Source organism: Trichosurus vulpecula, chromosome 6 (genome assembly GCF_011100635.1).
Source record: "Trichosurus vulpecula isolate mTriVul1 chromosome 6, mTriVul1.pri, whole genome shotgun sequence".
Lineage (NCBI taxonomy): Eukaryota > Metazoa > Chordata > Mammalia > Diprotodontia > Phalangeridae > Trichosurus > Trichosurus vulpecula.
Window position 1 is genome coordinate 28,026,071 of NC_050578.1, and position 20,068 is coordinate 28,046,138.

Consider the following 20,068-nt stretch of genomic DNA (forward strand, 5'->3'; position numbering starts at 1 on the left):
CACTATATGGCAACACAGACAGATTTGGCCAAACAGGATCAGAATCACTCAAATGTGGGAGATGTGTACAGTGGTAAAATCTGGATGGGAGAAGTGCTCGATGTGGGGTTTGAGTAGGGAAGTTTTATATTGTAATAATGGGCTTGGTTGAGAACAAGTAATTAATGTAACAAGTAACTAATCCTAAATATGGGAGGGTACATTCCTAATCAAACCCAGATGTGATGGGGAAATACTTTGAGTCACTTATTTATACCAGACTCAGATGGAGAAGTTTCCTCACTGGAATCAGAAATTGGTTGAGGGTCCATATTTGTAATTGGAGATCTCAGAAATGGGTATTGGCACATATTCTCTGGAATCAGCCATGAGCCTCATCCAGTCAGAACAATGGTCCTTAGGGCCGTTAGTCTAAAGTAACTCCACAGTGGAGTCCTGTCGTTTATACAATATCAAACAATGTCACAGTTGTTACAGGCAGATTGGAAAAACAAAACAGGTCAAGTCTTCTTTGCTGATCACTATTGGAATCAGACCAATGAGTGGTTGCTGTACTTCCAGCCTAGACACAGTCGGTGAGAGCAACGGAAAGAAAGGAAAACAAGAAAAAGCTAGGACTGCTCAGTCTTTGAAATATAAATGCAGCATACAAGATAAACTTAAGAAATAAAAAAAAGCAAGTTTGTACCGCTCAAAAGAACTAGGTAATAATTCACTGTTCACATATTGTTATTGAGTCTAAGAGTAAATTGAAAAATCCAGAGAAACTCTGGACCTAGGTTTCCCCCCCAAAAAAACCACACTAGGGAGAAAATAAATCTTTTCATCAAACGTCTCTGATAAGAACTTGACAACCAAGATAATACACATATTATAAAACCAAAAGCCATTCCTCAACAGATAAGTGGTCAAAGGATATAAAAAGTTCTGAAAGAACTTCAAACTATAGGTAACTATATAAAGGAATGCTCTAAAACAGTAATAAGAAAAATGCAAATCAAAAGAACCCTGAGGTTTTACTGCACAGCTAGCAATTTGGCAAAGATGACAAAAGATAAGAATAATCAAGGTTGGAGGGGTGGTGAAAAGACAGGTACGCTAATGTATCGTTGGTGGAACGTGAATTGGCACAGTCATTCTGGAAAGCAATCTGAAATTAAGCAAAGAAAGTAACTAAAATGTCCTTATTCTTTGATCCAGAGATTCCACTCATAGGCATATGCCCCCAAAAAAGTCAATGACAAGAAAATCATCGTTATGTCAAATATTTAAATGATAGATAAGATATGTGCTATATAAATGGCAAACATAGAGAAAGAAAGCATTTTATTAAACTCTGGAGACAAAATAGTACTGATATCTTAACTAAGGAGAGAGAAAAATATAGAAAACTGTCTTTTGTCTTTGTTTCCGTAGTACCTGGTATGATGCTTGGCATATAGTAGACATCTAATAAATGTTCACTAAATTAGATTGAATTGAATATTACTGGGGAAAAATGTATTAACAGAGTCTGTAGGAATTTTAAAAAATTTTGCTGTGCAGTTTGGATTTTTACTAGAAATGCAGGGATGGTTCAACATTATGAAAATTATAAACATAATATAAACAGAAACATATTAATAACAAAAGTAATCAATACATAATTATATCCAAAGATGCAGAAAAAACCAATGACATGAAACATAGGAATCATGTTAAAATCAATGGAGAACATAACAATAAAAGACCCTTTCCCCAATACAGAAAATGTGTATATCTAAAACCAAATTCTGGCATTATTTGTAATGGAGATATACGAGAAACTCTCCCAGTAAGATTAGGGATAAAGCAAGATTGCCTTTTGTCTCCACTATTATTTGACATAGTGCTAGAAATACTAGCTGTAAGCAATACAAAGAAAGGAAATTAAGAGAATAAGCATTGCCATAGAGGAGGCAAAATAATTTCTGTTTGTAGGTGATGTGATATTAACTGGAGAACTCTAGAAATTCCCTGAAATTGATACAACTTTAGTAAATAGCAGGATTGACATAAATCATAAACTTTTCTGTATATTACTTACAGTACCTACCAGGAAGAGAAAGGAAGAAAAAATAAGAAAATGCTTTAAATATGTGTGAATTATCCTACAAAAAAATATATAGGACTTACATAAATAGAACTACAAAGCAATTTTTACAGAAATAGAAGAACAACCACTTTGAATCAGTGAGAAATTCAGTGTTCATGGCTAGACCATGCTATTCATATATGGTAAAATTAACAATACTTTCCAGGTTTATCCACAGATTTAGTGCTATCTTAATCAGATTGATAAAGAGGTATTGTATAGAATTGGTCAAAATCATGAAATTCTTTTGGAAGAATAAAAAGGCCTAGGGTTTGGGATATAAAAGGACATAATGAGAAAAAGGAAGGAGGGAGGCATGGTAGTTCCATAACTCAAACTATGATAAAAATAATTATGAAAACTTATCTAATACTAGATTTTTTTTAAAAAGTGGGTAGACCAGGTGAACAAGACCTAGGAACAAATGTTCAGAGTAATCTAGTATCCTATATACTCAAGAACACCAACTACTAGAGATGGAACTCGTTATTCACTAGGACTTCTGAGAAAAACTGGGAAGCAGTTTAGTGAAAAATCAATTTAGTTCTTTTTTATGTTGTTTATTTTTATTTTTCATCTCAATGATATGTAAACAAAAATTTTTAACATTCATTTTTTAAACTTTTGAGTTACAAGTTCTCTTCTTCCTCTCTTCCCTCTTCTTGAGAAGGCAAGCAGTTTAATATAGATTATGCATATGCAGTCATGGAAAACATTTCCATACTAGCTATGTTGCAAAAGAAAACGCAAATTCCCCCCCAAAATTTATAAAGTAAAAAAAGTATGCCTCAGTCTGCATTCAGACTCCATCAGATCTTTTTTTTGGAGGTAGATAGCAGTTTTCATCATAAGTACTTTGGAATTATCTTGGATCATTGTCTTGATTGAATAGGTAAGTCATTCACAATTGATCATCACACAATATTACTGTTACTGTGTACAATGTTCTCCTGGTTTTGCTCACTTCACTTTGCATCAGTCCATGTAAATTTTCCCAAGTTTTTCTGAAAGCACCCTGCTTGTCACCTCTTTCAGCACAATAGTATTCCATCATGGTCATATACTACAGTTTGTTCAGCCATTCCCCAATTGGTGGGCATCTCCTCACTTTCCAATTCTTTTCCACCACAAAAAGCTGCTGTATCTATTTTTGTACACATGGGTCCTTTTCCTTTTTCTTTGATCTTTTTGAGGTACGGAAATAGATTTAGTTCTGCATCTTATGTCATATAAAATAATAAACTGCAAATAGAAAAAATCTGATTATAAAAACATGTATCATTAAAAAAAAGAGACTGGAAAGTTTTATCTGCAGCCATGAGAAGAGTTCATAATAAGACATAGGATTAGACAACATCATAAAATACAAAATAAGCTTGTTTATATAAAATTAAACTTTTGCAGCAAATAAAGTCTATGCAATAGAATCAGAAGAGATTACAGATTTAAAAAATGTATTAGATATCTGATAAAAGTTTCATATTAAAAATCCATAGGAGGTTGACAGTTCTGTAAGACTGAATCATTTATCTATAGATGCGTGTTCAAAGGATACAAACAATTTATAAAAGAAGTATAAACAGTATCAAACCTCAACTGAAAAATGTTTCGGAATTGCTAATAATCAGGGACAATTAAAACAACCCAAGTGTCACTGTTGATCAGGCTTGCAAAGATGCTGTTGAAGGCTCTGTGGGAAGAGAAGCAAGCTAATTCACTGCTGGTAGAGCCACTAATTGGTTCAATTATCCTGGAAAGTTTTTTTAAATTATGTAAGAAAACCCACAAAATCATTCGTGTCTTTTAACCCAAGAAGATAATAACTTCTATGTACAAGAATATTCATAGTGTTGTTATGATAATAAAATCTTGAGGAGAAAACATGTACCCTATGATTGAGAAATAACTTTACAAATTATGGCAAAGAAATATAAAAGAATAATGAATATGGAAAAGTCAGTGAAACACATACATAAACTTTATATGAAGTGCTGTAGAGTGAAGAGAGCAGAGCTAAAAGAGTAAGACGATAAATAAAGTCAGCATGGAGAGGCAACAGAATTCTAGTTAAATACAATAATCAATGTTAATAGCATACTATTAAGGGTTAAGGGACATCTTTCCTTTTAACAAATTGTACTTTGTTAGGAAAGTTTAGGGTCTATTAGATATGTCAAAACAATACATTTTTTAAACAGAAAAAGTTGAAGTGTCATGATTATAAAAAGTTCTTGATTAACAATTAATGGGATTTAGTGCTCTTTCATAATAAGTGTTATGTTATTTTATCTCTCTGTCATTGTGACAACATGACTAATTCATTTTATTTTTTCATCATTACTTAAATTTTCAGGACAGGATGCCAATCTTACTCAGAAAACTCACGTGACTCTTAATGGAACAGAAATGTGTGATGATTCCTACCCTGCTTTACTTCCTGATATTCCCACTGGAGATTTGCTGCCAGGAGAACAGGTAAACTTTTTGGTCAAGTATGATTAGAAAAAAAAATTAGCTTGAAATGAAGCATGATATAATGAAAGCAATGGATTTGAATTTAGGAGGTACCAAGTTAAAATTCTGCTTCAAGCTCATGCTAGCAATGTGATTCTTATCAAGTCTTTCAACTATTCTGTGCCTCTTTTTCTTATCAGGTAAAATGGGGATCATATTATCTGTAGAACTTATATGAAGATCAAGTGAAATACTGCATGTAAAGTACTTTTGAAAGCTTAGTACTATATGACTGTAATCATTGTTACTATTTCAAATCATCAGACTACTGAAATGATAACAGAATTCCCTGAGACCTACAAATGACTTAGCTTCTTATATATTTTTTTCTCTAATACATTCTTGTTAGAGTAGTCTTGTTCAAGTCCTGAAGTTCTCATCTGTTTTAGAACAGATGATGGAAGTTCCAGGTCATTTTCTTCAATCTCTACTAACTCAAAAAAAACCCCAAAACACCCAGCCCCCGAAAAGAGGAATTATCTTCCAGTAGTAGAGCAGTTATAGTTGAATCCACAAGACAAAGCAAGAAACCCAACAAGGTAACAATATGAATTAGCACTGGAGAATGCTAATCCTTAACGTGTTCGTTCAGCTTCTCTCCTGCAGCAGCCTCCATATTTTGTAGGGACACATAGGCTTTTGTTTTGGGATTCACACATAGATTCCCCCTCTTAGGTCAGAGAGTCTACCAGCAAATCTAGCCCTTGTCTCATCCGCTATGCCATTGTAACAGGCAGCTGACATTAACTACCTAACCCTTGAGAAGAAACAGACTTTCTTCTGCCTGCGGCAGCCCCCTATCTACAGAGACTCTGCTCAAAATATCTACTTCTCCTTCCCCCCGAAACAGTAAGAAGTGGTGAATGCTGATTCAGCTCACCCAGAGAAAGAAAGTACAGGTAGAACTAAGGCAGGGGTCAGTATGCCATGCAGTAAGCCTGGATAAAAGGGAATCAAAATCCAATTGATGCCACTCCTTTCCCCCAGTGGCTACTTAGGGCAGGGACCAGACTGGTGAAAAGTAAATTCCCTAATGTGTCAGGATGCTAAGGCAGTTTCGCAGTTCAGTATACAACATATACCCACCATCAAAAAGGGAAGAATCAAAGTGACAGGGGGATGTACTTTTTTTTAACAAGGCTAAAATCAAAGATTTCAAGAGGAAGAAAGTTAAAAACCTAGAGCACAAATAGATAAATCAACATTGTGCTAAAATTAGGAAGAAGGATGACTACTTAAACATCAAAAAAGTTACAAACTTCTTTATTATGAAACAAAAGAAGTCAAACCAATGCCTACTGGTACGTGCCTGTGGAATCACAAGAGAACATGAAACAAGAAAATGTTCCAGAGTGTCTCAAAAGAAAGATGAAAATGTAAGATTACATATTAGAAGAGAAAAAATAATGAGCTTAGTGCCTGCACAACATAAATAATTAGCAGAGTAGAAAACAGATTCGCAGTGGTTAATTTCTCTATAAAAGTGAAAGAGAACAAATTTGTAATACGAGTATATTGCAGTGAGGGACAGTCTTGAAGGATAGAAGAAAAAGGCAATAACACTAAAAGAACACATGATCTGGCACATACTCAAAAATTGACCATGTACTAGGGCATAAAAACCTCACAATCCAGTGCAGAAAGGCAGAAGTAGTCAAAGCACACTTTTCAGATCATGATGCAATAAGAATTATTTGTAACAAAGAACCATGGAAAAATAAGCTAAAAATTAATTGGAAACTAAATAATCTAATTCTAAAGAATGAGTGGGCCAAAGAACAAATCAGAGAAACAATTAATAACTTCATTCAAGAGAATGACAATAATGAAACAACATACCAAAATTTATGGGATGCAGCAAAAAAAGTTCTTAGGGGAAGTTTTGTATCCCTAAATGCTTACATGAATAAAATAGGGGAAAAGGAGATCAATGATCTGGGCTGAAAAAGCTAGAAAAAGAGCAAATTGAAAGTCCCCAATTAAATACCAAATTAGAAATACTGAAAATCAAAGGAGAGATTAATAAAATTGAAACCAAGAAAACTATTGAATTAATAAATAAAACGAAGAGCTGGTTTTATGAAAAAACCAATAAAATTGATCAACCTTTGGTCAATTTGATTAAAAAAAAGAAAGAAGAAAATCAAATTACCAGTATCAAAAATGAAAAGGGTGAGTTCACCTCTAATGAAGAGGAAATCAAAACAATAATTAGGAATTATTTTGCCCAATTGTATGCCCATAAATTTGACAACCTTAGAGATATGGATGAATATCTACAAAAACATAAACTTCCCAGGTTAACAGAAAAGGAAGTAAAATTTCTAAATAACCCCATCTCAGAAAAAGAAATTGAGCATGCCATCAATGAACTCCCTAGGAAAAAATCTCCAGGGCCAGATGGTTTTACATGTGAATTCTACCAAACATTTGAAGAACAGCTAATTCCAATACTTTGTAGACTATTTGGGAAAATAGGTAAAGAAGGAGTCCTACCAAATTCTTTTTATGACACAAATATGGTACTAATACCCAAACCAGGTAGAGTCAAAACAGAGAAAGAAAATTATAGACCAATTTCTCTAATGAATATTGATGCAAAAATTTTAAATAAAATATTAGCAAAAAGATTGCAGCAACTTATCACGAGAATAATACACTATGACCAGGTAGGATTTATTCCAGGAATGCAAGGCTGGTTCAATATTAGGAAAACTATTAGCATAATTGACCATATCAACAACAAAACTAGCAGAAACTATATGATCATCTCAATAGACCCAGAAAAAGCCTTTGACGAAATACAACACCCATTCCTATTAAAAACACTAGAAAGCATAGGAATAAATGGAACCTTCCTTAAAATTATAAATAGCATCTACCTTAAAACCATTGACAAGCATTATTTGTAATGGGGATAAGCTAGATGCATTCCCAATAAGATCAGGGGTGAAACAAGGATGTCCATTATCACCCCTACTATTCAATTTGGTACTAGAAACGTTAGCTGTAGCAATAAGAGAAGAAAAAGAAATTGAAGGAATTAGAATAGGAAAAGAAGAAACCAAATTATCACTTTCTGCAGATGATATGATGATTTATTTAGAGAATCAAGTAAAAAACTACTTGAAATAATAAACAACTTTAGCAAAGTGGCAGGATATAAAGTAAACCCACATAAATCCTCAATATTCCTGTACATTACTAACAAAGCCCAACAGCAAGAGATAGAAAGAGAAATTCCATTCAGAGTTACTGTAGACACTATAAAATATTTGGGAGTCTATTTGCCAAGACAAACCCAGGGCCTATGTGAACATAACTGTGACACACTTTTCACGCGAATAAAGTCAGATCTAAATAAATGGAAAAATATCAGTTGCTGATGGTTAGGCCGAGCTAATATAATAAAAATGACAATTTTACCTAAATTAATCTATCTAGTCAGTGCCATACCAATTGAACTACCAAAAAATTATTTTACTGAGCTAGACAAAATAATAACAAAATTCATCTTGAAAAACAAGAGGTCTAGAATATCTAGGGTATTAATGAAAAGAAATGCTAGAGAAGGTGGCCTAGCCATACCAGATATTAAACTGTACTACAGAGCAGCAGTCATCAAAACTAACTGGTACTGGCTAAGAAACAGAGGTGTGGATCAGTGGAATAGGATAGGAATACAAGATGAAGAAGTCAACAACTATAGCAATCTACTCTTTGATAAACCCAAAGAGGCCAGCTTCTGGGCTAATAATTCACTATTTCACAAAAACTGTTGGGAAAATTGGAAAATGGTAGGGCAGAAACTGGGCATAGACCAATATCTTACACCATATACCAAAATAAAGTCAAAATGGGTTCATGATTTAGGAGTAAAGGCTGATACTATAAGTAATTTGGGAGAGCAAGGAATAGTTTACTTATCAGATTTATGGAAAAGAAAAGAATTCATGACCCAAAAAGAGATAGAGAGCATTACAAAATGCAAAATGGATAATTTTGATTATGTTAAATTGAAATGTTTTTGTACAAAAAAGCCAATGCAACAAAAATTAGGAGGGAAGCAGAAAATTGGGAGAAAATCTTTACAACTAGTATCTCTGATAAAGGCCTCATTGCTAAAATATACAGGGAACTGAGCCAAATATATAGGAATACAAGCCGTTCCCCAATTGAGAAATGGTCAAAGGATATGAACAGGCAGTTTTCAGAGGAAGAAATTAAAGCTATCTATAGGCATATGAAAAAATGCTCTAAATCACTACTGATTAGAGAAATGCAAATCAAAACAACTCTTAGATACCACATCTCTCCTGTCAGATTGGCTAAAATAACAAAACAGGAAAATGATAAATGCTGGAGAGGATGTGGGAAAATTGGAACATTGTTACATTGCTCGTGGAGTTGGGAGATGATCCAGCCATTTTGGAGAGTAATTTGGAACTACGCCCAAAGGGTTGTAGGAATGTTCATACCCTTTGATGCAGCAATACCACTTCTAGGGTTGTATCCCAAAGAAATCACACAAGCGGGAAAAGGACCCATATGTACAAAAATATTTATAGCGGCTCTTTTTGTGGTAGCCAAGAGTTGGAAATCAAAGGGATGCCCATCAATTGGGGAATGGCTGAACAAGCTGTGGTATATGAAGGTAATGGAATACTATTGTGCCATAAGAAATGGGGATGATACGGACTTCATAACAACCTGGAAAAACCTACACGACATAATGCTGAGTGAGCGGAGCGGAGCCAGGAGAACATTGTACACAACCACAGATATATGGATTCTGTGAGGACCAACCCTGACAGACTTCGCTCTTCTCAGCAACACAAGGTGCAAGGACAACTCCAAAGGACTCACGATGGAGAATGCTATCTACATCCAAAGAAAGAACTATGAAGTTTGAATGCAGATTGAGGCACACTTCATGCTTGCCTTTTTTTCTTTTCTTGTGTTTTTGTTTTTGGGTTGTTTTTTTTTTTTTAAGTTCTGTTTCTTCTTTCTCATGATTCATTCCATTGGTCATAATTCTTATCCACAACTTGACTAGTGTATAAACTAATTCAATGTGAAGTTATACATGGTAGTTATATGAGATTCCATGCCGTCTTGGGGAGGGAGGGGGGAAGGAGGGGAGAAAATCTGGAACTCAAAATTATGTAGAACTATGTGTTGCAAACTAAAATAAATAAATAAATAAATGAATGAATGAATGAATAAAGAAAAAGAAAAAGAAAAGAACACATGATCAATATACAAGCAAAGACCATTGATCTCAAGGACAGGATAGATATGGGCAGTTTGAGGATCATAAGTCTTTCAGAAGACCACAACAGATTTTAAAAAAAAACCTTCCTAGAACTTGTAAATACAGAAACCAAAGCACCAATTGACAGAATCCACATCCCTTCAGTGAAAAAACCTTTTGCGTCAAGCTTCTAGCCACATAGCAGCTAATGGGAATAAATCCAGTGAAATTCTGCAGATGACCAGGAGGGAGATGTTGGAACAAATACCTGTAATTTAGAGGAGAAGAACTGATGAAATAATTGACCCTGTGATTTAAAAGGCTTTCCTAGTAAGCTTTCTCTTCTAGTGAAAATTTAGTATTTATATAGAGTTCCAAAATATAATAAAAAAGAAAAGCAAGAAAACTCTGCACTTACCTGAATTAGTACTAGGTTGGTTAATAATATGTATTTTTCTCTTAGGCTCTTGGATCATGGTATATGTTTAAGCTAGGAATGTTCATTTGTTTTTCATTCCAGTCTGACACCTCATGACCCCATTTGGGTTTTCTTGGCAGAGACACTGGAGTGGTTTGCCATTTCCTTCTCCAGCTCGTTTGGCAGATCAGGAAACAGAGGCAAACAGGGTTAAGTGACTTGCCCAGGGTCACACAGCTAGTAAATGTCTCAGCCAGATATGAACTGAGGAAGTGGAATCTTCCTGATTCCAGACCTGGCACTGTATCCACCGTGCTGCTTAGCTGTCCTAAAAACTAGAGATGTAGAAGTTTTAAAAAACCATTTTTTTAGGCAACGTTATCCAGTGGGCAAAAGCAATGCATTTTTAACCTTCGGTTCTGTAATTACTCAGAACATCTCTGTATAGAGGTACTCAACCTAAAACCTAGAGAGCCAGCATAATGCAGTAGAAAGAGTCTTAAAGTAAGCTCTTTGAGGGTTGGGACTGTCTTTTGCCTCTTCTTGTATCTTTAGTGCCTAGCACAGTGCTTGGTACGTAATAGACATTTAATACATGTTTATTGATTGATTGATAAAGAGACCTGAGTTTAAATCCTGGCTCTAACATTTACCTGTTTTGTGTTCTTGGGCAAGGAAATTAACCCTGGGCCTTAGTTTTGTCATATATGAAGTGGGGATAATAATAGTTGTGCTACCTGAAGGTTGTTGTGAGATGAGCATTTCATGAGTGTGAATTAATTTTATTCTCACTTACAGCTGGAAAAAACATTATATATTCGTTGTGGAACAGTGGGTTCAAGAATGTTTCTTGTATATATTTCTTACTTGATCAACACAACTGTTGAAGGAAAAGAAATTGTTTGTAAATGTCACAAGGTAAATCTTTTTTCCTCTCTTTTGGCTGCTAGATTAGTTTATTGGAATAGAATGAAGCTTTAGCATCTTCTTAGCAGGTGTCTTTGCAATGATGAATTTTTCTTTAGCTCCTAAACTTGATAGCCCTGAGCTTCATGGTGCATTTGTCACAGTGCATCAAGGATCAGTAACTTTGATAGTGAGGGAATCTCGTCTGCCAACAGAAATCACAGCTCATCCACAGCTTAGAAGATTAGTCTTAGGTTACCTCACAAAGTGTTCAGTGCCTTTCCCAGGCTCACACGCTCGTAAGTAGCAACTGGATGTTACAGTAGATGGAACACCAGTCTGGAAATACCTGTTTTCAAATTTGGCCTCAGACACTTTCTACCTGCATAAATGTCACTCCCCCCACCCCCAGGTTCCTCCTCTGTAAAACGGGGATAATAATAACCTCTATCTCCCAGGGTTTTTGTGAAGATAAAAATGGAAAAAATATTTGTAAAGCATTTTGAAAGCGTTAAAGTGTTTGATAAATATTAGCTATTGTTATTAGCTATTATTAAGTGTCAGAATTTAAACCCAGGTCTTCATGAGTCCAGGTTTATCATTTAATCCTCTGCACATTAGGATAGAAGTGCTGCTACATGGTATTAGTCAGCAGTAGGCCGAAATATTGAAAATTGAAAGAGTAGCTAGGGAGCATTCTAGGCAGATGGGATGATTCAGCCACAGAAAGGAGAGGGGCCAAATACCAAGGAACACTCTTTCATCAGTGTTTTTCTTTCTTTTGGTCTCTCTGCACCCCTAGCTCTTTATAGGATAAAATCAGGAATGACTAGAGGAGAAAGAACTTTAAGGTACCCTGTAAAAGTAATGCAGTTGAAATTCGTTGTCTGAAAGCCCTGTGACCAAGAGATAAAAATGGATTAATTGATAGCACTAATTAAGCCCCCACAAAGCCTTGTACTTTTTGGCCGCTGCATAAAGAACCACTGATGATGCTGCTTCAGTGCCCCTTAATGGGGATAGAGATTGGAGGGGAGGGGTCCAGTTTATGAGCCAGATACCACTTAGTTGTGGATTTGTTTTCTCGGATTGCCCAGGGGACTTGTGCAGAGTCTTGGGCATTTTGTTGTGGAGGCTACCTAGTTAGGGACCTAGTTTCTACCTGCTTGACACGGTGATATGGTTTTTCCTGTTTAGGGAGTCAGAGTACACTGCTGCTTTTGCCATGTTTCCTAGGATCACAGGAGAATGGACTTAGAATTGGAATAGGGACCAAAGAGGCCATCTAGCTCAGGTTCCATTCTACCCGTTATTTTACAGATAAGGAAACTGAGGCCAGGGAAGATAACTGGCTTATTTAAAGTCTCCTAGGCAGTGAGTGCAAGCTGCCCTTACCTGCAGAGCGAGCCATTTTCCCATGGTGCCACACTTCATCCTCTTTCAGACATTTTCAAAATGCTATAATTCTAATATGATTTGAAACATGTATGTTGTTATTGTTCAGTTGTGTCTGACTCTTCATGACCCCATTTGGGGTTTTCTTGGTAAAGATACTGGAGTGGTTCACCATTTCCTTCTCCAGTTTATTTGACAGATGAGGAAACTGAGGCAAACAGGTAGAATGACTTGCTCAGGGTCAAATAGCTGAGAAGAAGTGTCTGAGACCACATTTGAACTCAGGAAGATGAGTCTTTCAGACTCCAGGCCCAGCGCTCTGGGCACTATGGCACCACCTAGCTGCTGTGTTTGTATTTTAACACCAAAGCATCTTTAGAGCTCTAGCCATCAAACTGTTTGAATGTTTTGAAACAGCATATAGTAGAGGGAAGAGCTTGGGACTGAGTCAGATCTGGGTTCTGCTTCTGTCTGCCACTGAACTACTTAGCTGACCTTGAGCCCTAGAGCTCCCCGAGCCTCAGCTCCTAAGGTATAAAGTAGGGATAATCCACACCTGTGCTCCCTGTCTCCTAGGGTTGTAAGGATCCAGTGGAAGTGAGAGGGCTTCCTCCACTGTAAAGCATTGCACAACATAAACCTTATCATGAGATTGTCATTGCATAGACTTTTGGGAAAAAATGTATTGTTGTCTTTCATTCTTATCATCTTTTAAATCTCCCTTCCCATTTAGCCTTTCATTGTAAGGAAGAAAAGCATTTAAGCAAAGCCACGTGGCACAGCAACCCTCTTTGATAACATGCACTGTTCCATATTCCATAATTTAAAAAATAATTCTTTGAAAGAAAAATGGAGGGAGGTGCATCACTTAATCTTTATGGATTCTTCTGTTACATAGGATGGGAATGCTTATTGATCAGAAATAGAATCTAAATTATATCCTTGTACTAGATTTATTTTAGTCTTTGTGGTTAGGATTTGGAAAAGGAAATTGAATATAGTTTCTAAATTCTTTTCCAGGATGAAACTGTAACAATTGAAACCGTCTTTCCATTTGATGTTGCTGTTAAATTTGTCTCTACAAAGGTATGTGCATCTAAAGCTTGCTGGAGATAATTTAGGGATACCAAATGTATAAGAATAAAATTACTCTCTAAAATCCTGATAGATCTCTCTTTGTTGTGGCAGTTTGAGCACTTAGAAAGGGTCTATGCAGACTTACCCTTTCTGTTGATGACGGACATTTTAAGTGCCTCACCTTGGGCTCTCACCCTTGTATCTAGCCAGTTACAGCTTGCTTCTTCCATGATTCCAGTGGATCATCTGCAGTCACATGTGGAGAAAGGTGAGAATTCAAATAAATTCTGTCCAATTTAAATTTTCAATAGACATTTGAAAATAAAATTTAGCTCTACATAGAAATTTTTGATAAAATTCACAATTAAGACAGCATCAGTAAATTGCCAAATTGTACCTTGCTCTGTTTAATTATATAATTATGTATTTTTTGAGAATGCCAAAATAAAAAAACCTAAAGAAATATATTTAAAGTATATAAGCAAAACCAGTTCCCTTATTTAAAACACACTAAGATATTCAGAATGTGAAAATTCAAGTTGTTGATAGGGCTTTAGATATTTCAATATTGAACATACTAAAATCTTCCTGATTTGATTTGATGTATTCACTTCCACATTTAGCATTCATGAAAATGGATTTTCTTTTTTTCAAATATATTTTTATTTATTAAATGTTTCCCATTCAGAAGAAGAAATCAAAGCTATCTATAGACACAAAAAATGCTCTAAATCACTATTTTAAGAAATATTTAATATTCATATTTTAAAATTCTGAGTTCCAAATTCTTTCCTTCCCTCCCACCACACCCCATTGAGAAGGCAAGCAATATATCAGTTACACATGTGGAGCCATACAAAGTGTATTTCCATATTAGCCATGTTGCAAAAGAAAATTCACCAAAAAAACTCCAAGAAAAATAAAGTAAAAAAAAGTGTGCTTCATTTTGCATTCAGAGTTTATTAGTTCTCTGTGGAGATGGGTAGCATCATGGATCCTTTGGAATTTGCTTGGATCATTGTCTTGATCAAAACAGCTAAGTCGTTCGCAGTTAAGAATTCTTAAAATATTGCTTATTGTATACGTTGTTGTCTTAGTTCTGCTCTCTTCTATTTGCATCAGTTCATATGTCTTCCTAGGTTTTTGTGAAAAGTATTCCATTCATCATTTCTTATAGCATAATAGTATTCCATTACAATCATATTCCTTACCTTGTTCAGCTATTCCCCAATTTGTGGGCATCCAATTCTTTTACACCATAAAAAGAGCTGCTTTATTTTTGTATATAAAGATCCTTTTCCCCTTTCTTTGGTCTATTTAGGATACAGACCTAGTAGTAGTATTGCTAGGTCAAAAGGTATATGCACAGTTTTATACCCCTTGGGGCTTACTTCTGAATTCTCCTCCAGGATGGTTGGACCAGTTCATTACTCCACCAACAGTTGCATTAGTGTCCTTTTTATAGTTCCCCTCCAGCATTTTAAATTTTTTTTTCTGTCATGTTAGCCTGTCTGATAGGTATGAGGTGGTATCTCAGAGTTGTATTAATTTGCATTTGTCTTGTCAATAGTGATTTAGAGCATTTTTTTGTGTGTCTATAGATAGCTTTGATTTCTTCTGAAAACTATCTGTTCATATCCTTTGAAACTGGTTCCCTTTTTAAGAATCCCCTTTTGCCCTCTGCAGGGAATTCTACTAGTAAATTTCTCCCTTAGACTTAGCACTTATACCTCATTATTTTTTTTTAAATTGGTGCTTTTTGTTTTTTACACCAGTCATTTCCCTATATACCTTTTCTAATCAGACCCCCCCCTATAGCAAAGGAAGATAGTAAATTAAACCAACTAATAAACCACTCCCAACAAGGTATGGGCCATTATCCTCCCATTGTCTCCCATCACTCTACATAGAGGGAAGTTTTTCGTCTTCTCTTCTGTGGGACCAGGATTGATCATTGCAATTCATCTCAATTCATCTGTCGTTTACCATAGTTTGTTCAGTCTTTGCCTAGCTGGTGGGAGACCGACTTTGTTTCCATTTTTGTTTTGCTACCACAGCAAGTAATGCTATAAATATTCGTGTAGGCCACTGGGTGGTGCAGTGATAGATCCTGGACCTGGAGATAGGAAGACCTGAGTTCACATACCACCTCAAATACTTACTTGCTGTGTGACCCTGGGCAAGTCACTTTCCATCTGCCTCAGTTTCCTCATCTGTAAAATAGAAATAATGGTAGCACCTACCTCCTAGATTTGTTGTGAAGATAAAATGAGATAACGTTTGTAAAGTGTTTTGCAAACTTTAAAGAGAGATATCAATGCTGGCTATCATCATCGTTTTTTTGATGTCTTTGGTGTTTGTGCTCTGCAGTGAGATTTCTGGGTTAAAGGTTATGAGTAGTTGATAAACGTTCCCTTGCTTAATTCCAGATGGTTTACAGAGTTGTTGTACAGCCTCACTGCTTCACTGGCAGCGCCTCGTCATACCTGTCCTCCCACATCACCTCTGACATCGACTGTTTTTCATCCTCTTTGTCTCCCAATTTTAGCAGTATGAGGAGTATGAGGAGAATTGTTTAATTGGTGCTGTTCTGGCTGTTCGTCGTGTGGAGCGCTTTTGTGTAGTTGTTGATGACCTGCCTCTCTGCTTTTGGAGACTGCCTCTTCGTAACTTTTGCCAGCTTGTTTTTAGGGCGGTGGCTCTCATCCTCAAATATTTATATCAAGTCATTATTTAACTTAGATGCCAGACCATTATCAGAAAGATATTTGGTGCAAGGATTTTTTTCTCACTAGAGAATTTTTGTTCTTGTTCCTATTATTTTTTCATATAAAAATGAAAAAATAAGTTGTCTAAAGTTTTAGTCTTTATTATCGCTTCTGCCCCTTATTTGTTAAGACTTCTTTCCCTCACCATAGTCATAAAAGGAACCTCTTTCCATTCCCTTCCAATTTTATTACGATACTTTGTGTACCTATTCCTGTATATATCTGTATCTCTCTTTATGTCTACATTTACCTCCGGCTGGGACTTAATGTAAATAATTTTGTTGTCGTTGAGTCGTTTCAGTCGTGTCCGACTCTCTGTGGCCCCATTTGGGGTTTTCTGGGCAGAGATCCTGGACTGGTTTGCCATTTCCTTCTCCAGCTCATTTGACAAATGAGGAAACTGAGATAAACAAGGTGAAGGGCCACACAGCTAGTGAGTACACAAGGCAGGATTGGAACTCAGGAAGTCTTCTGACTGCGGGCCTGACGCTCTTTTATGCACTGCGCCACCTCACTGCCAGTTGTAATAGCCAGCATTTACATAACGCTTTACATAGATTATGTTATTTAGTTATTCACAGTATTTTCACAATTATTATTCACAATAGCCCTGCAAAGTAAGTACTGTTGTTATCCTCATTTCACAGATGAAGAAACTGAAGCCGGAAAGGGTTAAGTGATTTGCCTTCAGTCACACAGCTAACAAGTGTCTGAGGCAGGATTTGAACTCAGGTCTTTTTGTCTCTCAGTCCAGCACTCTATCCACTGTGCCGTTTAGCTGCCTCTTGTAGTATATAGTGGTCCCTAACTTTCCTCACCGTTCTAGACTAAAACTTTTTATGAAAGTCTGCCAGTGCCATTTCAGAGTGATTCAAGAGAATCTCGCTGATAGTTGTCTTACAGACTGGTGAGAGTGCTAGTGAATGTTTCTGTCTTCAGTGCCCGTCAGTTGGTAATGTTGAAGGTGGAGTACCTACTGGACATTATATTATCTCCTGGAAGAGGTAAGAGTTACATAAAGCTTACCCTTTCCTCAACCTCATTGAATTTCTTAAGTGTTTATCATTCACCATTTTCACTGACCATATGGGATCCTGTGATGCATTGGGTGGCAAGTAGCAGAATAAAATATATGTAAACATTCTCTCCCTTAAAGATGTGAAAACTTACAGCAAAATGATTGCTAAATTTTTATTTGTGTTAGTCTAGATTTGGCTTTACCAAAAATGTCATCCCTTGCTTTTTCCTCCTTTTTCTTTCCTGCAAATCATCTCCCCCTCCCCAACCGTTCCCCCCCCACCTTGACCCACACTTTATATATAACAGAATTACATTTATCATCATGGGAAAAAAAAAAGACCTTAGTGCTAACTTGACTTCTCACTTCTAATTTATAATATCCTATATGTAGAATTATATTTTCATATTTGGTTTGTTTAACCTACGTACTAATAGGAATAAATCCAAAAGGTTTGGTTTGATTTTGCTATAATATTTATTCTAGTTTCTGCTGTACACATGTATTTTTTGATGAGAATAGAGTGATGAGACAAGGTTTTTTTTTCTTAAATCAATCTGTCAGGTTTTTCATTTGTAAGTCAGGGAAAAGATATGGCATGTTTCATAGTAATACTTTGTGCTTTGAAATGATAGTTTGAGAATGAGTAAGATTAGAGTTATTTTGGACTATTTAGAAAATACTCTTCATATGATTAGGTAATATTTTACTAATATTTCTTTTTTTAAAAAACGGAATGTTGAACTTGCATGAAACAAAGCTTTTGCTCCATTAAATTTACTTTCCTTAATAAACTCCTGAAAAAAAATAAAAATAATTTTTTCCTATGAAAGCAGTTAAAGAGAAGGGGTGATATATATACACACACACACGGTTTCTGATTCGCTCTTGTGTTTGCAGCATTGTGCATGAATTGTGAGTTAAACTTACAAAGTGACTTTTTCTTCACTTTTTGCCAGGACTTCAGCCATAGAAAACGTCCCTGTCGTCAACACTGTCATTACTCTGCCACATGTGATTGTAGAAAGTATCCCACTCCATGTGAATACAGGTAACAGGAATGTGAATTTCACTTGAATGAAGAAGATTATAATTATTATTACTACATGTGGGTGCAGTTGTACCTTTTCAAGCACACCGAAATCTAAATTAGGTCTTGTTTACAAGTTCTTAATCAGTTTTTATAAGAGCCAGTGTGCCACGACACTCTTTGAGTTATAAGTTTAAGGGGCTTATTAATTTATGTTGATAGTTTTCTCAGACCAGTAAAATCAAATCTGAACATCCTTACCCCTTCCAGAATTTCAGGAAACACTAAAGATTCAGTCAGATTTTTTTTTTTTTGGTGATGTTGCTTTCTCATTCTTCTCCAACTGCTTCAGAGAAAATAGTTTTTCAGATGTTTATGAATCAATCAACAAGCATTTAATTATCAGGCACTGTGGTAAGTGTTGGGGTTACAAAGACAGAAGTGAAGCCATGTCTGCCGTCAAGTAGCTCACCTTCTAAGAAGGGAGACAACGTGTACACATTTGTAGAATATTTACAAAATAGTACAAGGCAGTTTGGCAAGGGGATCTGTTTCCCAGATAAGTAATTTACTTATTGCTGAAGAAAACAAGAATAACATTTGTTAGTTATAAGAGGGACTGCAGGGGTTCATGGATATTGATGGGGAGGTAATTTGGGAGCTAATTCTTCTAGCAAAAAAATTGAACCTTGTTTTTCTTCTCTAAAGATCTGCCATCCTTTGGTCGTGTTAGAGAATCATTACCTGTCAAGTATCATCTACAGAATAAGACCAACTTAGTTCAAGATGTAGAAATTTCTGTGGAACCCAGTGATGCCTTCATGTTCTCAGGTCTAAAACAGGTACAATATTTTGCTGTCCTATGTAAAGTCTGTAGGTAGCCCTGTAATCAAGTATTTGTATACTTGTTTAAATACACTGATAGACCATGTTCTTCTTATTATTTTATTAAAATTGTATTCATTTGTTTTTTGAAAGTAATAAAATTTATATTTGTATACATAAGTCAAGAAAATACGGCACGCTTCCAGTTAAGACAGATCATGTGATGGTCAACTTCATATTATCAAGTTCAGACTTGTATGGGCCTCATGCTTCCCATAAAGTAGGTAGTTCACATGGCTTACCAATAGCACATATTCACTGACAGAATTACAGATCTTTTAAAATATTATTCAGTTATAACACATACCAGTATAAGTATAGATATAAATAGCTATATACTTATATCTAGCTTGACGCCATGCATTTATAGAAATTCTGTTTTACATATCCATGCCTACATGTATTATCTCCATTGCGATGTATGGATGTGAAATTCAATGTATAACTTGGTCCAACATAGAGAAACTTATGTGGATCCTTGTATTCTCAGTCTTCAGCTAGCATAAGCTACCTCATAGATCTTTAAAGTTATTTCCTTTGGAACAATCCAATTTACCCACCAGTTATGGTTTGTAGTAACAAAGTATGTGCTTTATAGTATATTCAGATTAGGTCAGTAGGTATCAAATCACAGAGTTGCCACACTTAGGTAAAACAGGTAACAGTTCACAGTTACTTATCTGTACCAAT

At 35.7% G+C, this 20,068-nt stretch overlaps 1 protein-coding gene across 1 annotated transcript in view; it reads left to right on the forward strand.

The window, feature by feature from the left end:
- TRAPPC11 (trafficking protein particle complex 11) overlaps positions 1-20,068 on the forward strand; it is an 82,053-nt gene that overhangs the window by 46,249 nt on the left and 15,736 nt on the right. The window contains exons 22-28 of the mRNA XM_036763180.1: positions 4,467-4,588; positions 11,098-11,217; positions 13,621-13,686; positions 13,789-13,945; positions 17,338-17,449; positions 18,423-18,514; positions 19,202-19,335. Coding sequence (XP_036619075.1) covers positions 4,467-4,588; positions 11,098-11,217; positions 13,621-13,686; positions 13,789-13,945; positions 17,338-17,449; positions 18,423-18,514; positions 19,202-19,335 — 803 coding nt within the window. The remainder of the gene's footprint in view (positions 1-4,466; positions 4,589-11,097; positions 11,218-13,620; positions 13,687-13,788; positions 13,946-17,337; positions 17,450-18,422; positions 18,515-19,201; positions 19,336-20,068) is intronic.